The 25,547-nt window shown below is 36.3% G+C and overlaps 1 protein-coding gene across 3 annotated transcripts in view; it reads right to left on the bottom strand.

Moving 5' to 3' along the window:
* Positions 1–25,547, bottom strand: part of ttll5 (tubulin tyrosine ligase-like family, member 5) — a 206,760-nt gene that overhangs the window by 166,489 nt on the left and 14,724 nt on the right. For 2 of the 3 annotated variants that reach the window (XM_051723166.1, XM_051723165.1), the window contains 7 exons: positions 25,254–25,384; positions 24,341–24,423; positions 20,659–20,728; positions 20,486–20,570; positions 15,302–15,406; positions 11,619–11,710; positions 11,070–11,177 (listed from right to left, as the gene is read on the bottom strand). In XM_051723166.1, the coding sequence (XP_051579126.1) occupies positions 11,070–11,177; positions 11,619–11,710; positions 15,302–15,406; positions 20,486–20,570; positions 20,659–20,728; positions 24,341–24,423; positions 25,254–25,384 (674 nt within the window). Of the gene's footprint in view, positions 1–11,069; positions 11,178–11,618; positions 11,711–12,469; positions 12,558–15,301; positions 15,407–20,485; positions 20,571–20,658; positions 20,729–22,852; positions 23,117–24,340; positions 24,424–25,253; positions 25,385–25,547 lie in introns of those variants that run through there. The other variant, XM_051723168.1, reaches the window with a different exon arrangement.

The following is a 25,547-nucleotide window of genomic DNA, read 5'->3' as shown; positions in this document are numbered from 1 at the left end:
AGACATAATGCTTCCAAGAAAGGAGAGAGATGTAAATATATTGATAGATATATTTAGAATTCATTCAATGCCTAAACGTATCGATAAAAATAGCTCAATCTATTAACACAGACTATTTTACCCAATATTTATGTCTGGTACGTATTTATACAGTACAGTGACAATAGCTTAGCATCATGCTACAGGCAAACTCTACTGAAATCAACTGTAAGTAAAGCTTCTTGTGCTCCTCACATTATGACATAGAAAAATCAATGTTTATCAATGTGGACATGGCTTAAAAGCAAAATTTTCTGCACCACTATTCAGCCTTCACTGACACGGCAAAATAAATTATATTTTTCCTGAGTTGTGAGCTTGCTTTTGGAATTGAATGTGATGAATGAAATAATGCCAAGACAGCATGTCTTTCTAGAGCACAACAGTCTGGATCTGTAAGTAAACATCCCATTAATTTTCTCCACAGTGGAGTAGATTTTTTAAAGATAAATCATAACACCTTTAAAGACAAACTTAACGTTAGCTTTCGAGGTTTAACCCCTTAAACTCTATGGAGTTCCCCAAAGGGGGGTGCTATATTGCAAAAAAATGTTTACACTTAAAACGTTAAAGTCTCTGTTTACATAAGTCAGGCATATGACGTATCATTTAAAAGCTTAGAATCTGAACTTTTCAGAGATCACCATCACTTCTGCATTTATGTTACTTAAAATAACAAAACAACTCTTCAAACATTCGCATTGAAAATAAACGCCCCCTAGAGGTAATGTGGTAGAAATATTTATATGAAAATAAAAGTCGTTCACATAGCACATAAATGGACACGTCATATATAAAATGAAACCTCTTTTTCTCAGGAATGTTAATTTTGTTACCACAGTTCGAAAGTTTTTCAAAAGAATCACAAAGTGAAATATGATTTCTGTAAGTCATCAAATACAAATGTCACATTTATGCACCGATAACTGCTGCTGTAAGCCCCAAATAGCTAAAAACATTATATCTGCTTTTATCATTGGAAGTTCTCTAAAAATGAGCCATTGTTTTCTTGTCTGTGAGCTTGCTTGTGTGAATAATCCAATGTTATATCGAAGATGTCCAGAACAAAATATGCCATCCAGAAAAAAAAAAAAGCATGCTAAACAAATCATTAGAAATAAATGCTTTCGAATATTAATGATAAAATGTTATATATCATCACAAAGGGGAGGATATCAGATAGATTGAGCTTCTAGTCCACTCAGAGGCCGAGATATTTGATGAAACAATGAGGGTGGTGCAAGAACTGAAAATTAGTCTGTGGACGAGCAGATCTGTGAGGGCTAAAATGCATTAGAGTGCCATCTACATTTCAGATCTGTATATTGTGATGGAATGTGATATAAAAATCTTTTTTCTATTGCTTCCTGTCATCTAGTGGAATAAAATGAGACTTCAAAGTGAGGTAGAGGGAACAGAACAAGAATTTTTTGTTTGTTTGTTTTTTCAAAAAAACTTTGTTTATCATAAGATTATAAACACATACAATATTATTTATGAACAATTGGAGTCTTTTTTTAAATTATTATTATTTGGGCAGTTCTCTGAAAAATGAGACCAATTATTTGCAATTAGTCCACAGTATGTGTGAATGGTGAGCTTTTAAATTTGAGTGTGAAAAATTGAGGGCAGCAACCAAAAATGCTGAATTCCTGCTTAAAAACTACAACTACACTACCCATGATCCTGAAGGGAAACAATCCACCAATCAGAGAATCACGTCAAAAGCTCTGCAGCTCCGCCCACTCCCATGGTGTACTATGAATGATGCAATCGAGTCGCTCTCCCTACACTCTCAAACTACTTATATAAGTGTCTATCTGAATATTTTACAATAAACTTAAAATGTATTGTTTTTATACTTATAATCAACAATGAATATTTTCCCATTGTTTTTAATTTGATTATATCATTCACAACGCTCCATTGGAATTTAGTTTATTCCCTCATGAAAGAGGTTAATTACACAGTCTTGTACCTTTGTGTTTTTTTTCTGATTTTCATATACTTTATTTTTTTCTTCAAATCAAAGTTTGTAATGTTGCTATTCAGCTCAGAGATGACTGGTTTGGTTCATGGCTTACAACTCTTTTATGAAGGATTTTATGAAATCACTATGAAGAAATGAATGGGAAAAATACCTCTGGAACCAAGACGGGTGAAAAAGTGGGCAGGATTCACAAGTTATCATTTTGAATCAGTGCGACGAATCTTTCAATGAATAAACTCACTGCTCCCTTGCGGCAAAAACAGCATTATGTAGGAAACACTGGTAAGAAGGCAGCTGCCTATGAAGGCAAACGATTTGGAACAGAGTTATAGAACAGTACATCTTTCCTTAATCAGCTATAAACACAACACAAGCTGAAACACAGGGCAAGCAGCCCATACTAATTACTCCAGAACACACATACAGACACGTACAAACACAAACAGCACGCTCCGTACACATTTATACTTCTCTTCAAACAGCGAGCAGCCAAGAGCACATGTGCAACACATTTTCCCCCAATTAGGAGCAGACACGAGTCCTGCCCGCACCTCAGGCCTCACAGGCTGTCTCGCTCACCGCTCTCGGCGTTTGTGGCTCTTTAATGTGTGCTGGGAGGGCCCATTAACATTGCCACAGAATATCCACAGTGAGGGACATAAATAAGCATAAACATGGGAAGATCAAGCGTGGAGTGTTATTACGAGCCGTTGGGCTCTGGAATAGAGGGAAGGGTGAAAACCGACTCAGCACAACAACAATAACAAGCCCGTACCGTATAATCGCATTGGGTGTCTCCCACATCACTGCAAAAATGAATAGAGCTGCTTTTGGTTTTGGGTGTCTTTTCATAAACAATATAACCGTGGGTGGAGTGGCTCGCATGAGGTCAGTGATGAAATACAACAATTGTCATGAAATAATTCTAAGCTCATGTAAAGACCATTCACACATGATCACACTACTTCACTACAGTGAAGAACACTGGGAGACTTTCACCTTGTCATTATATGTAGTGTTGGGTGTAATCTGATTTCAAATCAATTAGTTACAGTAATCTAATTACTCTTAAGTACATTACTTTGGTTACACATTTCTAAAATAGTATTATTAATGTAGAATTTAAAACATGAATTATGTTCATATGTTTGTCTCTTAGCATTTCTGATTCTACTATTAGATCCCAGAACTGTCTGACACACTTCCGCTCCCATAAGGCATCTACCGCTGAATGCTAGCAAACATGAAGTTTGTCAGAGCGTTTTGTCAGCATGCTCTAAACCGTAATTTATTATGCTTAATAGAGTGACTTCAATTTCTATTTTCATTTCTGTTTTACACCAATTTCCCCAGAATTTACGATTTTCTTTTCTTTAACACATTGGATGGAAATGCTGCTTTATTTACAAATATGTTTTGCAATTTTCCAATTTTGCGCATAAATTAAATTCATAACTTGGATGGAAACATACTGATGATTAATCTCACAATAAAAATAAAAAAAATGTACAAATGACTTTACCTTTGTTAAATATCCCGTCTGGGTTTGATTTATTATTAAATTGAAGGAGAGTCTTTCTCCATCCATCACTGATAGTCAGGTTCTCCACTTGGGACTGTGTGTGTGCATGGGTGTAAGTAATCCATCAGACTCCAGTAGTTTAATCATTGTCTTCTGAAGTGATCCAGTTGGTTTTGGGTGAGAATAGATCAAAATATAACTCCTTTTTCACTAGGCACGATCATAATTTCAAGTTTGATTACACTTCCTTTAGTGCCATCTAGCACTCTGTGCATACGTCAAGCACTAGGAAGTGTAATCAAACTCGAAATCATGATTGTGCCAAGCGACTGCAATGACGATGAACAGTGACATTTTTTATTTTTTATTTTGGTCTGTTCTCACCCAAAACCAACTGGATCACTTCAGAAGACAATGATTAAACTACTGGAGTCTGATGGATTACTTTTATGCTGATGTTATCTCTTTTTTGGAGCTTCAAAGGCCTGGTCACCATTTACTTGAATTGTATGGACCTAGAGAGCTGATATATTCTTTTAAAAATCTTTTAGCAGAAGAAAGACATACACATCTGGGATGGCATGAGGGCGAATAAATGAGAGAATTTTCATTTTTGGGTGAACTATCCCTTTAAACCCTAAAAACCCAAAAGTGCTATCATAGTATCATAAAAGTAGTCCATGTGACACTGGTTCTTGCTTGTCTTGTGACCAAGCATCATCAATGTCATGAAGCAATATTTCATTTGAGAGCTACAGCAGACTTAAATTTGGGTCTGTTCCTCACACAAAGCTACTATAATGGTATTTTTGTGGTGTTATTTTTTTAATGATATGTTAAAGGTGAATATTTTGAATATCCTGGCAGCTATTTTCCATGTAATGACAGTGAAAGGGGACTTGTGTGTACATGCAAGAACTTTGTGCATCTTCACTGAAAAATGACTTAAATTTCAGGTTGTTTTCATCAAAAACTATCGTATGGCTTCAGAAGACTTGGAATATGATGCATGAGCCACATGGACTAATTTTGATATTTTTTGCTCCTTTAAATGGAATCCATTTCCACTAGGCACAATCAACCTCAATCATATTAAAAAGACACACTAAAATGTTAATTAAAACATCTCTTTTTGTGTTCCACATAAGAAAGAAAGTCATACATGTTTGGAACAACATGAGGGTGAGTAAATGATGACAAAATTTCTTTAAAGCAAAACTTCAGAGATATACAGATTTGTGGAGGACAATCTCTTATCCGATGCTTTACACTTCACATAATAGGGCATGTGTACTCAAATGACAATCAGAAACACATACTTCTACTAAATTATGGAATAATTGACGATGTTCTGTTGAATTACTGAAAAATAATGCACACCCCGAGGTGATAATGTGTCCACTCCGGCGTCGTGCATTATTTTTTTAACAAGGGGATGAAGTCATTATTCCGCTTATACAACGGTTACTACACCTCAAGACATTTTACAGTTTTTTTATTTCAGGAAATTAAATAAAATTCAGTGGCTTTCCTAAAGGAGCATTTAACTGCACTTGGGAAGATCTGAATGCTATTACACAAATATATCACACACACAGCCCAACAGACACACACAAAGAGGCTCATTTATTCACTAGTAAGAGTCTGGGTTTTTGTTTTGTTTCCACATAAGTGCTGAAGACGGACCAATGAAGGATCATATTACAACAGTTCGTTTTTCAAAAGAAAAACCCGCTTCTAATTCTCATCCAAAAAATCAGCGTCCAGGTGAATCCTTAGTGGTCCAGGGAGTCGGCCCACGTGGCGCTGGTCTAGATTCGGGTGAGAAAACAATGAGGTCTGTTCTACTGGAGTCAATGCTACAGGCCTTTATCAGCACTGACTCATTTGTAAGCCGCGACTTCACTTATTTCGTCTTTAATTAGCATGACGAGGCATTTTCTTTTTGTGATAAAGATGGTAAGTGGAAGACATTCAGAGTGGACTGTAGATAAACTTTCATTTAACTGGTTTTACATGTGGAGACCCAAAACTGAACCAAACTTGCTCATACAAAATCAAAGAAATTGTTCAATTGTACAAACACAAAAAAATTAAAAAAAAAATAACAAAAGAGTTTTTCAAATCAAACATTAAAATGCATTAATATAGCCATGAACTGCATAGGTACAACAATTGGTTTCTAAATATCTCTTGAATTTCTGTGGTTTTTTTGCTTTCGGCAGCCAATAATTGCTGTAAATGTAGTCTGGGTGGTATTTTCTTGACTTTGAGTAGTTTTAATTGGACACATGACCTTTGACTCTCAGTGTCTTGATACACCATTGCTTTCAGTGATGAACAAATCAACATACGTCATGCTTAAACATGGAAAGAGGATGTCGCAATATTTCAATGTGCAGCGAGGATTGCCCTGAAGAACTCTGGTTACACTGAAGCACGTCATTCTGTGTTCAGGATGCGCATAAGCGGTTTTGTGCCGCTCTGTATTGGAGCTTTTCTTATTTTGTACTTTTCTCACGTTGATAGTTTTGTGCAATAAGATGTCATAGTTATTATTTATTTGCTGAATATCCGTTAGTCACCATGTGGAAGTGCTGCACTTAGAGTCCGTATATACCTCTGAAACGCATCTGATCGGGGTCACATTAAGATGACAGAGCCTAATTATTATCCTTAACACTGACTAGTCTATTATGAAAATCAGTAGTCTTGCACATCCCTACTGTGTTTGTGTTTATATTGTGTTAACCTACACCTACCCTTACCCCTGAATCTTACCCTAACCTCAACCCAAATCTTAAACTTAATAACAGCAAATGAAACTCTCGCAAGGCTTTCCGACCCAACCGGTTCCCTTCTGGACAAAACTGGGTCTCAAAAACTACCTGCGAAGTAGGGCTGGGGGACATGACCAAAATCTTCACGGTATGAGTAATTTTGTATCATGCTAACAGTATATTCAAGTTATACTTAATTTTGATGGCAATTCAATGATAAAAATGGTTTATATACTGTACTAAATAACACGTTAACAGCACCTGCCACACAGCACTGCTATATGCACCCCTAAAGTCTGGTGGAACCCCAGAAAATTACGACAACACTAGTATCGCTGCAGTGGCGTGGGTACAGTGTTATGGATATATGAGATGTTTTTATCCATACAATGCAAGTCAATGGGGTCCAACATTTTCAAGCTCCAAAAAGGACATAAAGCCAGCATAAAGGTAATCCATACAATTTTAGTGGTTTAATCCATGTCTTCTGAAGAGATACGATCGGTTTTGGGTGAGAAACAGACCAAAATGTAACTCCTTTTCCAAATCTTGACATCTGCAGTCTCTAGGCACAATCATGATTTAAAGCTGGATTGCACTTCCTCACGCTTGACGCATGAGTGTGTGTATTGTATAGATTACCTTTATGATGCATTTATGTCCTTCTTGGAGCTTGAAACAGTTGGAAGAAAGAAAGTCATATGAGTTTGAGATGGCATGACAGTGAGTAAATGAGACAATTATCATTTTTGGGTGAACTTTTCCTTTAAGTTAACTACTTATAATTACTTTACTTTGGTTCAACATATTTCTAAATAATATTGTATATGTAGAACACTTAAAACATGAACTACATTAAAATCTATATCTGTTTGCATTTCTATGACCTCAGAAGGGAGTACGCCCCCTTACGAGACAATGAACAAGGTGGAAATATAAATATTATTATGAATTCTTTGACTGGAAAAACAAAAGCATTGTCTTAGAAAATAATGTAAAAGTAATAAGTAATGTGATTACTTTTTTGAAGATGTTAAAAAGTTATTAATCTGATTACAATTTTAAATCAGTCATTAGTCATTTTTAGTGAATTACTTTTTTTTTTTTTAGCACCTTACCCAACACTACACAAGGAGTACAGACGATTTTATATCCAATTTTTGCCCATCACGTTTCCTTTCTCCACTCTTAATATTACCTTCAATTTATTATAACATAAAGGTTGATTTCCTCGCAGTGATTTGGTCACAGTGAAGGGGGTAAGTGGTAGGTCTGTGGATGGCACGTGTTCCCTTCCTGGTCGGCATCGGTCGTGTCTAGATTGTATTGCTGCTTTTGCAAAATTCTAGCAAGACTGAGATTAGGGTTAAGCCCTTATTAAAACTAATGGCTAAAACTAATGGTTTTACTATAGTAATATTGTAGTAATCAAGACCGTAGTAACCGGAATAGTTCATTTTGAGGTTACTATGTTTTTATAGCAAATGCCATGGTTACTGTAGTAAAACCATGGCTAATATTTGTAGGTTAGGTTTAGGCATAGGGGTTGGTGGAGAGTTTCAGTGGGACTCCAGATAAACATGCTGATGCCTCTTGTACTGTATGTTAGTATTTAACTTGGGGTGCAAGTAGCATCTGCCATTAAATAATTACGTAATAATGTCTATTTTTGGATAATCCAGTGAATTAAATATATTATAAATAAAAGGTCTCATAGAATCATCATCAGCTCATAAATTTCTTGTGCTTATAACGTTCTCTGGTCTAGAAGCACAAATCCCTTTTTTACTGATGGTTTGGTGGGTTTTTCTTTTTACAAACATTTTTGACATATCAGAACATGTATAGCATGTGACAAGATCAGGTCACTATAATGCCCCATAGGTTTTAATTTGCATTACTTACTGTAGTGATATGTTGTTGTGCGGGTTCTATTGTATAAATGACCATTTGAGAATATTATACCAGGCACTCTACGCACCTGCATGTGCGCCTCAGATTCAGTCATGTGACCCCGGGCTGACCCTGCCTGCTTCCAGTACCCCAACATTCACACTGAGATGAGGGCATCCACTGGGTACAGATATCATGTTCATGCAGGTGATGTTCTGATAACAGCACAGTGTAATCACAAACTAAACAAGCAACACCTCTACACACACGTTACACTGCCATTGCAATTAATGTATTGAAAAGAGTATAAGAAATATGGAGAGAAAACGAGTTTAAACCTCGACACACCACAGCTATCACTATCACTACCTTCGCAAACTACTAAAAGAGTCATTAGCACAGACACTGCAGTATCTGAAGTGTGAGCAAAGACACAGTGAACATGGAGCCTCTGTGTTTACAGTCTGTGACAGACAATTATACAGGAGAACAACAAAAACTGAGTTTGAAATGTACTGACACACCTTCCAATAGAGAGCAACAGTCTGGTCTTGGAAGTAAAATTCCATGTGAACTGTGAACAGTTTTTTAACAATAACATATAAACCTTTAAAGACAGACCTACCGTGAGGTCCAAGGTTGTTAATCACTGTTTTAGAAATCAGTCATTTCTGGTGAAGAACTACATTACCCATGATCTTGAGGGGGAAAATCCACCAATCAGGGAATCACTGGCGAACAAAGCATGTCAAAAGATTTCTGCAGCTCGGCCCACTCCCATGATGCACTGTGAATGGCGCAATCCAGTCGCTCTCCCTACACTCTCAAACTACTAATTTGTATTGTATATATATCTGAATATTTTGCAATAATTTAAATATATTGCTTCTAATTCTATCATTTTTCATTTGATTACATCATACGCAATGGATTGTAGTTCATTCCCTCCTTAAAGACATTCAGTACACAGTCTTGTATCTTTGTGTGATTTTTAAATACTTTTTTGCTTCAAATCAAAGTTTGTAATGTTGTGATTCACCTCAGAGCTTGTTGGTTTGGTTTATGGCTTACAACTCTTTTGTTGGGAAAAATATTTCCAGAACCCAGACGGTTGAAAAAGTGGGCGGGCTCTGTTGTACTCTATTAAGAATGGAAATCGTAAGGAACTGAACATGTATAACTAGGACTAGAATAAGAACTATATCATATAAACAAATTTTAAAAGAGCAATTCAGTACGGGGTTATTTTTGGCCTCACATTTTGAATTTGAACTTTATTTTTTTATTTAGGTGGCAGTTTTGCACCAAGACCCCTTAATTAATTTCTGACCATGCTCAACATAGGTAGCATCTCCATATGAGCAGCACAATTTGTATGATGCACAAACTGCATGGGAGACTTTTGTTAGCATGTTGCTAAGCTAACAACATGCCTCTCATAAGCATTTAAATACTTTGGTTAAACTGTTCCCCGGACTGTTTTCACAACATTCTCCATTTTAAAGCATGGCTAAAGACCAGTAAAGCGCCTGTTGGACGTCTGTTAGAAGGGAAAAGTGTTGTATAACTCAAAAGGCTGTAGATTTGAATTTGAGAACTTGTAGAATAAATATTTGTACACTTAAGTTGATACACATTATGCACGTAAAAGTTTCCTTTTGATTCATACCGTGTATTTTGTATCCAAAGACGAGACTCGCACACTCCAATTTCATTTCATGTCTGTTTTAAAATCCTTTCTGTTATTTACAGTCAGTTGGTGACCAAAAAGATCAAAAGAAACATTATTTCTAATCATACATTGCACGGATGAGGGAAAAACCACCGTGCAACTTCTCGCTCATTAATGTGCGCTGTGCTCACTCAACCGTAAATACTTGCTGGCGGAGCTGCCATTCTCTTAAAGAGACAGTATCGCACATATAAACAAACATGTTACAAAATACGTAATGAAGCGTAATAAATGTGTAAATACATAAATATTTAAAAGGCACAGTCATTGTGAAATATTTGAACTACTAAAAAACACTGTAAATATGAATTTTACAAATACAAATCTTTAACAAATCTATGCAAAGGTTTTTTTTTTTTTTTTTGCATAGTAGTTTTGATATAGTAGCACTTAAATTAATATTTTTATAATATAATTATTAATTATATTTCATTAGGTTCCAACCTTGTGAATATTTTGTTAAAACTGTATGAAACTTCAAATAGTGACAACAGATTTTATCATTATTGAAAATGCAATTTTTATGACATCATAAAAATTCATTGAATGTGAAATTTGCACATTTGTACAAAAGCTAAAATGTGATTAAAAGGATCAAAAGCGAAATATGAAAAGAAAATGTATAATCTTGCATACTATATTGGGTGAAATCATATATATATATATATATATATATATATATATATATATATATATATATATAGATGATGCCTCTTAATAACTTTTTTAGTTTTTCATTGCATTACACTTACATGTTGTCAAAAGTCTGGCGAGTAAAAACAAAAATGTACTAGCCAATGGCGATTAATTCTCCAACGTGTCCGTAGAGGGTTGTAAGGCGTCGTTGATTTGCCAGTAGATAGTGTTTATGACAAGGGACATATCAGAGAAATTTGATTCTTTCTGGTCTTTGTATTAGTACATTAAGCCATGTTAAGTCTGTTAAGTTGCTACATTGCCTGGACAATGAACTATATTACTTTCTCATGCTCTTTCTTATTCTTGTGATTTTACCACTCTGCTTTGTGTCGTGCCAAAGAAAGACAACTATCCATGGTAAAATACAAAAAGAAATATTTCTATGGGTGAATCCCCATGTATGATGTGTCTTACCGAAACAGTTGCAGCGATGTGGGACGAACATCTTGCAGGCAGTGGCGATGTGGATCTCAGCACTCACAACAGATTTAATGATCAAATCCTCAATCTGACCCATCAGCACTGACACACACACAAACATTAATCAGTTAATCATTACAGGTGTAAAATGTATTATTACAAAATGTACAGTACCATTTTTTTTTACTAATTGTTTTGTGCAAAACACAACCACTCAAAATGTCATTAGAATAAAGTCATGCAGCTTTAGAACAACATGAGGGTGACTTAATGACATGATTTTTCATTTTTTGGGTGAACTTTCCTTTTAAAGTCAGACACTGGTGGGATACTTAATTAAAACGTAAAATGAAACACACAGCTGGTCGTAAAATGTTGCTACTGTTGTTTGTCGGGAGAGTAACAAGCGTGTCAGTCGAAAAATGACTCTGTGGTGCGTTGTGCTTAAGAATAAATGTGAATTAGTGGTTCTGAATGTCAAACGTTATGGAGTGTTAAAGATGAAAATGATGATTACATAAGCAACCGCTCAGATCGACTCACATGTGGTGTCTTTGCCTTCTTGTCTCAAATATCTGAGCATTGCGCTCATGCTCCATTTGTTCCCATAATCCTCTACTTCAGGGTCATCGCAGCTGAAAGAGAAAAAAGCCGTGACTGTCAACACTGCCAAAACAACACTGACAAATGAGCACAACGCAACAATGTTGACGTGATTAACAAACACAGGGATTAGCTGGTTTTTGAGAGCACATTCCCCACCCGTTCGGGAGCGAGGAACAATGAGAAGCGATTATTTTACTATTTTCCCTGACAGATCTGTTTCAATCATAGTAAAATTTATAAAGGTTTTACCATAGAGAGAAATGCATGCTGTTGATCAGGCATTTATTAAGAGCCACTATATAAAGCTAATATGGATTACTGCTTAATAACCTCAGATATTAATCTCATATGTGTTTGCAGATGGAATAAATTCTTAATTGATATTGTGGGAAATCTGCAGAATTAATCTCTCAGATACAGTTGACATGATTGGGAACAAAACAAAAGCAGTTTTTCAGAGCCACCTTATTTACAACCAGAGATATATGTCAAATAAAAAAAAAAAAGTTTTTTGTGTGATTTTTAAGCAGTTTCTTAGGCCAAGTCTCAGAATGTATCATCATTTATATCATTAAAACATTTGAAAAGTTTTCTTTACAATGATATCAAACGTTTGACCCTAGTGCAGGGCGGTTTTTCAGATTTTTCCCGATTCTTTCAAATTTGCATTTTGACATTTTTTCTTTAAATCTAAAAATAGATATTTTGCATAAAAACATTGAAAGCACTATAGATGGATATGTTGTAAATCCACCAAAGGCTGAATAAGGAATAGAAAAAGAATTCACAGTGCTTGTCTTAATGCCGCTCCCGATCTGATCAGCTGCACATGTGTGGCGTGCTCCAAATGAACTTGACAGGGCACCAACACTGAGACTGAAATAAAAGATAGCGGTAATATTCCCAGGACGATTGTACACAGTGTGATTATAGCTCAGCTTTGTCCATCATGCATGTATACACCGGCTTAAGCCCATAACTGGCCTCGACGTGCGCATGTTGATGAACGGTCTCCTTCCTTTTCTTTTTTCCCATAAAAAAGCATTAGTTACGTGATAGTTACAGGCGCTTCATTTCAAATAGGCTATATATGGGAGAATCAAACATCCCCCGCTCATTTTGCCATGATGATACAGATAGATAGCTACTTATTGCTTTGTTCTGTGACGTGTTTCAAGTGTACTGCATCTATACCCAACATTTGGCAAGCGATCATTTTGACAAACTTTGCTAGTTGAATTGTAATGATAAATTATTTCATTTTGCTGTGCTGCTCAGCGTGAACCGCTAAAGGGCACGTCTCTATCTGCAGGGGTTTATGAATATACACACAAACTGTTTAACATACAATGAGTACTTTCTAGATAAACTTGAGAATTTATAGAGATTGATTTCTAGATAACTTTCTAGATAGACTTGGTTTAGATAAAATGAATACCTACACTGGCTAAAAATTATTCAGCAGTTTTCTTATTCTATTATTTCTGAACATCTGGGTTTATTAGATTTGAATTAATTTTACATCTACACTCTGTTGATAACTTCCCCCTGTGGTGCATTTGTAAATTTTTCTTGCACACCTATGTTTCCTATAATGAAAAGAACTTGGATTTCTCTAACCAGGTTGCCTTGGATTCTAATAAAGAACACACAATTTGAATCATGTTGGAGTACATTTAAAAGATGAAATCAAATTTTGAATCGTGAATCGTCCATAATTTTGACAAAAATCGAGATTTTTTTTTTTGTCGCCCAGCCCTACTTCACCCACCTTGCTTTTTTTTTTTTTTTGTCCAGTTTTAAGCCTTTAATTTTGGGTATGCCACTGAAACAGGAAATCTTTAAAAACACCTTCAGATTACGAGGGCCTGGGTAGCTCAGCGAGTATTGATGCTGACTACCACCCCTGGAGTCACGAGTTTGAATCCAGGGTGTGCTGAGTGACATGGGGTAACCTCCTCGTGGTCGCTATAATGTGGTTCTTGCTCTCGGTGGGGTGTGTGGTGAGTTGTGCGTGGATGCCACGGAGAATAGCGTGAAGCCTCCACACGCGCTACGTCTCCGTGGTAACGCGCTCAACAAGCCACGTGATAAGATGCGTGGATTGACGGTCTCAGACGCAGAGGCAACTGAGATTCGTCCTCCACCACCCAGTTTGAGGCGAGTCTCTACGCCACCACGAGGACTTAGAGCACATTGGGAATTGGGCATTCCAAATTGGGAAAAAAAAAAAAAAAAACACCTTCAGAGTTTAGAGAATTAAAAAAAAGTAAAAATCAAGGTTCTAGTGAGACACTTACAATGGAAGTGAATGGGGCCAATCCGTAAACAATAAAATACTCAAAAGTATAGACACAAGATGTAAACAATATGTGTGTAAACATGATTTTACTGTGATACAGTTAGGAATTTAATGGCATTTGCCAGACCACAGGGTTTGCCGCTGTTACGTCATCAAAGCAACAAAGTTGTTAAATTGTGACTAACTTCACACAGATGTGGTTAGTAAGTGATTTTATCACACTACAATCATGTTAACACACATATTGTTTATGTCTTGTGTCTATACTTTTGAAACAGTATTTTAATGTTTATGGATTGACCCCATTGACTTCCATTGTAAGTGTCTCACTGGAACACACATTTGTGCTTTTTTTAAAGAAACGGAGGGACGAGTCGAAAATCATTTTTGCTGTAATCAACATTATGCCACAAATGCTGTCCATTGAATTTAGTTTGTTTTAAACCTGGAACATTCTTTTAAAAGGGTAATGTTTGCTTATTAAAATAACGTTTTAATGTCAAGTTGTGTACTTAATATTTTTATGTAGTGATTGTTTTTAAAAGCAATAAGGCACTTGCTAAATTATGAGTATAGACAAAGCTGAAGAGGTTGCACTTAATTAACTTGAGTGACTGTATATAACATGGCCTCTCATATCTTATTGTTTAAATGTAGTTAATATCATATACAATCTTTATGAATAATTGATCAGTGTGTACCACGTGTACCGTAAGAACATTCTCATACTTTAATATACAAAACATATCCTAATGAGTTTAAAAACAGTTTTTTTCCATAGCTAATGTGTCTGAAGACAAACAGAGAACACTACAAACATTTGTTTACATAAGTAACTTAATTATTTGTGTTTTATTAATGTTATTTAAAATCAGAAATTACCAAAATCTATAATGTATTGTGTTTTAAAAAATGTCATTTTTCTTACCACCTTCAGAAGCAGTCAATATGAATTCCTATCAGCTTTCTTCATTCACATCTCTAGTCTTATTGTGCATAATTCATTGCTGCATGTTATATTAAAGAATCATCTTTTATCAAAAGGTAATAACTTTCTCTGCCTCTGAAACAACTTTTCTTTTCGGATTATGTTAAGAATCCATCTTACATTTCAACCCCTCTCGGCACAGATATTCTGCACTTACAGTAAATATAAGAGCCAGTATTTGATCAGTCATGTTCTAGTGAGAGACTCAAGCAGCATTCAATTATTCATCAAACGATCAGCAAACTGACTGTGGGCATGCCGTCTGCGGCTAAGAATAAATCCGCCTACAGTATACCGGGAAACATCTAGAAGTTAAGTGTGAGAGCTCACCTGACGTAGTTGCTGCTCTTTTTGTTGACGCTGTAGTTGGTGAGATGCATGAACTGATTCTTGATGTTTGCTGTGTTTGCGCGATCATACTTCACTGTGGCAAACCTACAACACACAGCCAAAGATGCAAAACTGACCTTAATAGTGTGCATGACATTCAGTGAAGAACTGACCTGTTGAAAAGAATAAATATGTACAGTACCAAAGCAAACAGTCCTGAGTAAATGTGTGACAGCCTTAAATTCCTGCCGCAAATATTTCAGTCTGATCTATCTAATATTAATGTGGTAGGTAAACAGAGTTTTTATGAAATACATTCGACTAACTCTAGCAAATCCAATGACAACACACAAGAATCCAGCATTATGATGACCTGGCCAGTGTTTGATCATAATGGCTACACTGTGATGGACTGATGTGGGATTTCTCCAGAGACTTGAGAGAAAAGACAAGCTAAAACTAGAGTTTTACATTTTCTAAAGTAAATGTGAGTGATGATTCATCATACAAAACATGCCACCACAATGCTAAGGTGTTGTGAACGGTATGAGATAACTTACATGTTGAGGTTTTATACTTAAGGTCAGGGGTTTAAACCAGTCTGTAAAAATCATATATTTTAAGCAATAGTTCACCCAAAAATGAAAATTCTCTCATCATTTACTCACCCTCATGCCATCCCAGATGTGAATGACTTTCTTTCTTCTGCAGAACACAAATGAAGATTTTTAGAAGAATATCTCAGCTCTGCAGGTCCATACAATGCAACTGAATGGTGACCAGAACTGGTGACAAACAAAAGTAATCCATAAAACTCCAGTGGTTTAATCAATGTCTTCTGAAGTGATCCAGTTGGTTTTGGATGAGAAACAGATCACTATTTTAGTCCTTTTTTACTATAAATCTCCACTTTCAAACTCTTCTTCTTTTGTTTTTGGCGATTCACTTTCTTCGTGCATATCGCCACCTACTAAGCAGTGAGGTGAATTTATAGTAAAAAATGACTTAAATATTGATCTGTTTCTCATCCACACCTATCATAATACTTTTGAAGACATGTATTAAACCACTGGAGTTTTATGGATTACTTTTATGCCAACTTTAAGTCCTTTTTGGAGCTTCAAAGTTCTGGTGACCATTCACTTGCATTGTATGGACCTACAGAGCTGAGATATTCTTCTAAAAATCTTCATTTGTGTTCTGCAGAAGAAAGAAAGTCATACACATCTGGGATGGCATGAGGGTGAGTAAATTATGAGAGAATTTACATTTTTGGGTGAACTATCCCTTTAAAGCAATTGTAAAATTAATGCTTGACTTATCAAACAACACTAATAATAAATATCATGTTTCTGTCATGAAAACTATAGTGTCAATCTCACCAAGTTTGAAATAATCAATACAATGCTGCCTCGTTGCTAAAATGCAAACTTATCTGTTTATAAACTGCACATAACAGCGTAGTAATAATCATTTATGATAGTGAATTTTGATTGGATAAGCCATGTTCGAAGCCGTTATACCAAAAAACACATCCCTAGTTCTGAACATTGTTAATTCTGATTATTATTAACTCTTAAATCCGTACCTCGAGTCTTTAGTGGCCTGGTACCAGATTTCACCCCCTATATTTAATCCATGTTTTGGAGTTATACCCACACCTCTTTAGTATTCCTCAACCTTTCTCTTATAAATAGTTTAACAATTCAAAAAAAAAAAAAAAAAAAAAAAACAGAAATTGCAAAAAAAAAAAAAAATGTTATACATAAAGTGTGTAGGGTCATTAGTGACCCGAGATATGAAATAGTGTTGCAATATACTATATTTGTGCTTCCATAATTCATATTTTTGAATGACTTAATATCTGTATAAGTTTACTATCACAGGATATCTCTTTCATAACATAAATTAGTAGTAACCAGTGTGTTTCAATTACAAATGACTACTATATCATGTTGATTTCCTGTTGATTATCCCATATGCATGTACACATACATACTATACATGCTATTTGTTACTCAAGGTGGCACAGTTGTTGTAGTTATTGACTTGATTTACATTTGACATTAATATTTGATGAAGAAATAATGTGGAAGTAAACTATAGCAAGTGTAACACATGAACAGTTTGAAATGGCTATTGTTATTTGGGTGTACTAGTGAAATTCTGTACATTCTGTCTATTTAGATTAAATATGTGTCTACAAAAAATACATATGTGTAGCTTATGTGTTATGTGTAGCTCAATATGTGATTGACAGCCAGCGGCATCTCATAAAATGTCATTTGGTGCATCATCTCTTTGATAAATGAAAAATAAAACAGCAAAATATAACAAAATATATTATTGGTAATTTGGTAAAATTTGGGACAGATATAAGTGCCGGGTCACTAAGACCAGAGTTGCGTAATAATGATTGGCAAAACACCCACAAACCTAACTATTTATGATATTGCTGTTTCCACCATTTTACAATAGCAATAATCCACTCAAGTGCAAGTTTAAAGCGATTTCATTTTAGATTACAACTTTATTAATCCCCACAGGGTAATAAATAAAATGGCAAAATTGCACACATAATATTATATATATATATATATATATATATATATATATATATATATATATATATATATATATATATATATATAGTTACCAGAGTTAACGGGGTTTTAAGAACTCTGCTTCACACCATGCTTAAGAACATCCCTTACCCATGGCAAAAACACTGTAGCGCAGATGAAAAAAAAATAAAATATATATATATATATATATATATATATATATATATATATATATATATATAGTTTATGAAAAATCTAATTTTATAATTATAATCTCATTGATTTAAAGCTTGTGGGCATTTCCAGAGTCCAGCGGTCCTGGGAGGAAGCATGTGGAGGAAAAATTCCCTGGCACACAGAGAACACCTGAATACCTTCAAAGCTTCTGGGATCTCCAAGATAAAAGTTGGGCAGGAAAAGTGCCAGGATGAAGTGCCAGCAGTGTGCTGACAGCATACTGTAGTGTTACTGTGTAAAAGCGGCCTCAGCGTCAAGCATTTTACACACATGACCACTTCACATTCACTTCCCACAGTCTCACACACCACGTCATCCAAAAACCAGAGCGTTTGTTTGAGCTTCTCACTCACATGTCTGAGAAAACGTGAGCGTGTAGAGAGTGAATGTGTTTCACAGGCACTGTACAGACGGTTACGACTATCAGAGCGATTGTGAGACGGTAATATTTCCATGACTGCTGAGCGGAGAGAAATCTTTTCCACTAATATCCGTGGCTAAATCATAAAAGGAACCTCTTCAGGTATGATCAATCATTTAGAACGACATTTATACAAGCTTGAGAACATGCTTGCTTCATTGTGTTCTGTTAAGGGTGTCAGATTCTCTTGGTGCTTTAAAAACGTTCTGAGAAATATATAAAAAAAACTTTTGTCAGTCTCCTTCCAGCAATGAGACAATGGAAAGCTTTGTTTCAGGCCCAGACGAGCTCGTCCAACTTTACTGGAAAGATTTCTGCTGCCCTCTAGTGTCTGTATGTTTTCAATGTCTTCAAGGAATGTAGCAAGGTGATACAAGTCATTTTTTGAGTGTTTAAATACTTTCTCATATGAAGTCAAAGTCAACTATAAGTAAGCCACTCAAAGTTTGATGCATCAAAAATTTCCATTCAAAAATGCCATAAAATGATGAAATCCGTCAAGAAATTGTCCTGGTCCTATTTTACTCCAAAATCAAAAGAAACAAATAAGAATTATACATTTTATACATAGAAAAGGCCATGACGATGGCATTACTGCAACATGAAAAAAAGGATAAATTATTTAAATTGTAAAGTATTTATACATCATAGTAGTACTCTGTTGGTACTGCCTTTCATTACTGCATTACGGTAATGCATTACGGTAATGGAACCATTATCAATTAAAAACAAAGTATAGTAAAAGTAAAACATCAAGATATGTTATGGTAATGGGAATTTGGGGTGTAAAATGTGCTTAAGTATCCTGAAAATTATGTAAGAAAATCTTACTGGTCTTAAATGTAGGCTGCCATTTTATTATTGATTTGGTATAAAACATGACCAGGATATTTTCCTAATGGGTTTCGTTAGAATCACCCTGATATTTTAATTTTTTTCTCAAAAGAAAAAAAAAATAGGCCCTAAATCTTGTGCAATAAATGTAACTGTTAATCTGTTTACAGTTAATTCATGAGGAGAAAAAGCAGTGTGCATGTGAAATTATCTAGACATGGGGTTCTTAAACTCTTTTGCCCCAGGACCCATATATTGCTATATCCTTTAATTTATTCTATTTTTGGGGGCCTGGGTATCTCAGCAAGTATTGATGCTGACTATCACCCCTGGAGTTGCGAGTTTGAATCCAGGGCGTGCTGAGTGACTCCAGCCAGATCTCCTAAGCAACCAAATTGGCCCGGTTGCTAGGGAGGGTAGAGTCACATGGGGTAACCTCCTCGTGGTCGTGATTAGTGGTTCTCGCTCTCAATGGGGCGTGTGGTAAGTTGTGTGTGGATCGTGGAGAGTAGCATGAGCCTCCACATGCTGCGAGTCTCCGCGGTGTCATGCACAACGAGTCACGTGATAAGATGCACGGATTGACGGTCTCAGAAGCGGAGGCAACTGAGACTTGTCCTCCGCCACCCAGATTGAGGTGAGAAACCGCACCACCATGAGGACCTACTAAGTAGTGGGAATTGAGCATTCCAAATTGGGAGAAAAGGGGATGAAAATTATTTAAATAAATAAATGTATTCGATTTTTTTATAACAAAAACAATTGTGATATAGACAGACTCTTACAGAAAACATTATTATTCTTTAAGACTCTTAAATATCCGCGTAAATGTAACATTTAAACATGCACCCTTAAACCGCATCACCTCTGCACCTGACCGTGCCTCCGCCTCGCTTGATATTGCGGTGAGAGACAGAGTCTTTAAAATTATATTGTGGAAAACAGTCAAAAAAGAGTGCACTAAACAGAGCACATTTGCTCTTTACAATTTCAGTTACTTGTATTAATTGCACATATGTCGCGACCCAACATGTATGGCTATGAGACTCAATTTAGTCGTGACCCACAGTTTAAGAAACGCTGATCTAGACTGATGATTGAAGGCATGAATTCATTTAATGGATTTACCTGGCCAGTCCCTCCTCATAGAGATAGATAACAAGAGGGTCGTAAGAGGTCACCAGCACATACAGACGCACATCAAACTTAAAATCTGCAGATACAAGAAGATCAAATTGAATTCACACCTATATGTTCTACAGAATGTGTTGAACTTGCTTCAGTAAGTGTTGCAGTCTCACCGTCAATCAGTAGAGGATTGTTGATGTATCGTGACACCAGAATATTCTCATCCAGGGGGATCTGACTGGGCTGAGACACCAAAAACAAACCAACAGGACCATATTATCAAGAGGTATAGATCTACACAACTCATAGAATGTTTAAACATTACTCACAATAAATCCACATGCAATATAAAGAGTCTCAAAAACAAATGAGCTGCCTACATAGAGAGCAATTTTGGGCATCAAAGGGAGGTTTAGCATAAAACCTAACCAGAATGTGTGAGGAATATCAATACAGCGCTGCTACACAAACAATGCAAAAGGACAGAAATATAGAGACACTATTCACATTCTTTCTACTCGTTTGTAAAATAACAGTCACCTGATGTGTGTGAACCTGTGTTTTTAAAGAGCAGGCCGGCATGTGGACAACAGTGGGTGATACCACCCCCTGCCAGTGCACATTAACCTCACTGCATTCACCAGAAATAACCACAAGGACTAAATGTGACTAGAGAAACAGACTTTCCACTGATCTTGAAAGGTCTTTTTCATTACTCATCATGACTGCTGTAATCATGGACACTCTCAATGAATGTGATACGTCTCCACACTGAATGAATGACCAACCCTTTAAATATGTCCACAGCTGAGAACGGGAGAAGAGAAATGGAACAAAACAATATAGCAGTCAATATGTTTTTTGTTTGTTTCTACCAACTAGAGTCGAAATCTCTAGCTCTGTTCCAAAACATAGTGAGCTGCCTTGATGTCTACTGCCTACATAGGCAGCCCCCTTCTAAGGCAGCATCCTAACAGAAATGGAACCTCAAAAGTGGCTCATTTGTAACACTCTATAGGCAGCAACAAATGTGTATGCTATAGAAATAGCAGGAGAGACTAGACTGAATTTACTTTAAGTCAGCGGTCTACAACAGGGTCAGAAAAATGCACCCAAAATTCTAAATTTAGGGGAAACAATGTCCTTTAGAAGAATACATTTTTCTGTATTTTATTTTTAACATTTAACACTGTAATAGTCCTAGTTAGATTTATATACACAGTATATAGAGGTAATAATTTTTTTTTTGACATAAATGAATGAGACAGTTTGTTTTATATGGTTAGAAAAAGAAAAAAACTAATAAAAAGGTTAAAAAAAAAAAAAAAAAAAGCCTCTGAAAATCAAATCCAGATGGCAAATATTGCCACTTAATGTAAAAGTTCATTTCTGACTAGGTTCAGCTAAACGTTTAATTGTCCCTAAGAGAGAAGCTCCTTCACATTGGCTTGCATGTTCACACGAGAACTTTGTTGTGTTGCACTCACGAATGTGCAACAGACATCAATATCTTCACTAAAAAAATATTTTCATTTCACTGAAGAAAGAAAGTCATATGGGTTTGGAACAACACGAGCAGGGTCCGAAATTTACTTTTTAGCTCACTGAGGTGGCTGGTAAATGAAAAAAATTACCTGCCAGTCAAATTTCTTACAGGCCAACTTTAATTAATTAATTAATTAATTTTATTGCATTTTACAAGTGGATTTTACAGACATGAGAGAGAAATAAACAATAGTGTAAGCATGAATTGAACAGTTTTTTTTTTTTTTTTAAAGGTGCAGTATGTAAAATTCAGAAACCCTTGTTATTAGTGATGCCTGTGGCCGTTCAGTGAACTGCAGCAGCTACCTGTTGCTCGTGCTCGCGCACACACTCCATAGAGACGCGAACAAGCATCGACCAAAACAATGACGTAACGTACAGAGAGACTGAACGTGATCCACCTGCATCATGCTGACAGATGAGGTAGCATAATTAAAATTAAACAGTTATGATTGTTTTACTACAAACTTTGAGACTAAACTAAAACTACTTATCAGCTAACATAGCATACTGATACACACATACAGCTACATACTACCCAACTATACCAGACAGTTTACTGTTGCACTGTTATGTTGCACTATTGTATGTTTTGTATGTCATATGTTGTACTACGACCAAGAAACCAGTGTATTTGCTTAAATTTATCCTGCATACCTGACTTTTAGTATAAAGAGAAGATCGTTGAAATTATTTGAAAGTTACGAAGCAAGGTAGCTTGCAGTTCGTCAGCGTTAGCAGGCAAGATCAAGTTAGCTAAAATGACACAGATCAATCCTTATGGCACTACATTTCACATGCTTTGCAGTTATGTAAGTTTACCTGTCCAATAAGAAGAACACCAATTCAGGGTCAGTTTTGATCCCCAAAACTGAACGAAGGTCCCTCCAGGAATCAAATGCCCTGCTGATGTTCACTCTAGTTTTCGTTCGACCACGATCACATTCCCGCTTATCCAGACGGGATTCAGTAGATAAATGTTTTTTTGGCTTACTCTGAGTTTGTGTAGGAGTCAGTGTTGTGCTGGGAGCCGGACGTTTGCTGGATTCCATCTCTAAGATAACATTACCTAGTGTTGCAGTTTGTTGTCGCTGTTGAATAGCGGAAGAGAAGCACTGAGGCTCTCGGGAGCGCGCATAAACGTCACATCCTTTGGATTTTCCCGGTAAAAGCGACCTGCTCCCTTCGCGTGAAAATCAGTCTACAGGCTTTAATAGGCAACCTAGGGAGTCCGGGAAGGGCTCATTTTTTAAGTTGTGTTACAAGCTGTTCACACATTGGGAAAAAAGAAAAGTTACATATTGCACCTTTAAGAATTGTATTGTTTTATTATTTATGAAATATTTTATTGTCAGATAGTCCATTTAGAATAATTTTTCAGATTATTCACTTATTACAACGAAAACTCCATTTGTATTTTAAACAACATGTTGTCATATGAACGAGTGAGTCTCATGAACCTTAAGTACACATAACACAGTAATAGTTCTTGGTTTACTTGGAGTGAATTAATTTAGTCAGCTCTAACTGATTCATAAGTCTTTTTCATTCACTAAAAAGAACGGGCTCAAAAGAGTCATTTGTTTGTCAATCCGATTACACTGTGTTATGTCTCGCGCTGTAGATTCATTCACTGGAAATCCACTGAAAAGTGGTCTTCTCTTCATCCTGATGGCATGAACGCTCCTACTGCTTTCATCTTGCTTCAAGATTTACTGCTAACGGTACATGGCGTGGAAGAAATCATCTTAGCCCCACTCACCACAACAGAGAGCTGCTGTGTATTGTCAAGCCTTCAGTACATAAGCAACGCTATCACCTTAAATATGTGCGATTACAGTTGGAAAGATGCCAACTTTATTTTCAAATGCCCAAAGTATACAAACAGTGTTGATCTATTAAACTTTTGCTTACCCAGCCACAGAATTGCCACAATGAATGCGTGCAATCATCATTTGAAATCTGGATTAAATATAATGATGTGATTAAAGCACTGAATCCACCTTCGCTCACCTGCGCCAGTGGACACACAGCATTGAGACTATGGATGAGCAGTGGGACTACTAACTAATAAAAGACGTTCTATGTAAACACCTGTGACCTTAATTACTGTAGGCTTGCAGAGCCCCCTTGAGGTCAAAACTAGAACATGTAAAATTATTTTAAAAGCTGACACAAACCAACATAAAGGGAAAAAAGCGCCCGCCAGAGTGGCCTGTGACACTGCGTAATTCACCCACATTTGGCGCTTCGTGGGTGTTCATTTCGGACCTTGAACATGAAGGTGAGTAAATTGTGACTATCACTTACATTGCTGACCAGGTAGATGCCTCTACCTCGAGACGACGCCACTGGTTTGATGATCCACGGGCCCTTGTCCTTACTGAAAGAACCTGAGAGAGAGCAGAGGAGCACACACTTTTCTTATTCATGTTGTTTGTTATTATTTATTTTTTTTAAATCATCCTAAATTAAAAAATGTTGTTATCATTAACTTACACCCATGCCATTCCAACTGAGTATTATTTTCTTTCTTTTGTGAAACACAAAATGAGATGTTAGACAGAATGTCTGAGCTGCTGTTTTTAATACAGCAAAAGTGGATGGTGATTTTAAAGGCCAAGCTACAAAAAGACAAAAAACAAAAGTATTATAAAAGGAGTTCATACAGTTCATGCACTATATTCAAAGTCATATGATAGTGCTGTGTAATGAACAGATCGAAAGTTGTTTAAGTTGATGTTGTTCACTAAAACACTCACCCTTTACCACTGTACTCAAATATCATTCAAATAGCACTTATAAACATGACATGTCACGATTGGTCACGTGACACGCGAGCTCTAACAGCATCTAATCTGGAGCGGCGCATCCAAAGGGGGCTATTTTTTAATTTAACACAAGTGTGAAAATTCGAAAAGAGTGTCACAGACGAGTGGAAGATTTCCATTTTCAGTCAATAACATCTTAAATTTGGTTCTGTTCCTCTGTAAAAGATGCTTTTAAGATGCTTTTCTATCTTTTTTGGTGCCTAGCAGTATAAACCACAATCCACTGTCATTGTATGAAAAAGAGCAGCTCAGACATTCTGCCCAACATCTTATTTTGTGTTTCATGGAACAAAGAACATAATACAGGGATACAACATGATGACATGAGTAACTGTTTCTTTAACAGCCAAACATGCATGTGATTGGTCAGGGGGAGAGGGGTGGTCACTCACTGCTGAATTCCTGGTACTCTGCAGGAAGCACAAAGGTTTGAGGTATGATGTGGAAGTTCTGGAAGCCATGGCTCTGCTGCATCCTCTGGATGTTTTTGTAGAGCCGGTCTTTCCGCGTAAGCTCGTACGACCTGGAAAGCGACGGGAGTGTTAACCATAAGTGCAAAGGATGAATGTGAGATAGTGAGGGAAAAACAAACTCTTCAAATAACACACAGAGGCAGCTCCACTCCTCTCGCACGGCTGATTTGATCTATTCCGTTTTTTCAGAGAGGCAGACATCCAAACAAAATG

The sequence above is a fragment of the Myxocyprinus asiaticus genome, chromosome 17 (assembly GCF_019703515.2).
Source record: "Myxocyprinus asiaticus isolate MX2 ecotype Aquarium Trade chromosome 17, UBuf_Myxa_2, whole genome shotgun sequence".
NCBI classification, from domain to species: domain Eukaryota; kingdom Metazoa; phylum Chordata; class Actinopteri; order Cypriniformes; family Catostomidae; genus Myxocyprinus; species Myxocyprinus asiaticus.
This window is presented reverse-complemented; position numbering and strand designations above follow the sequence as displayed.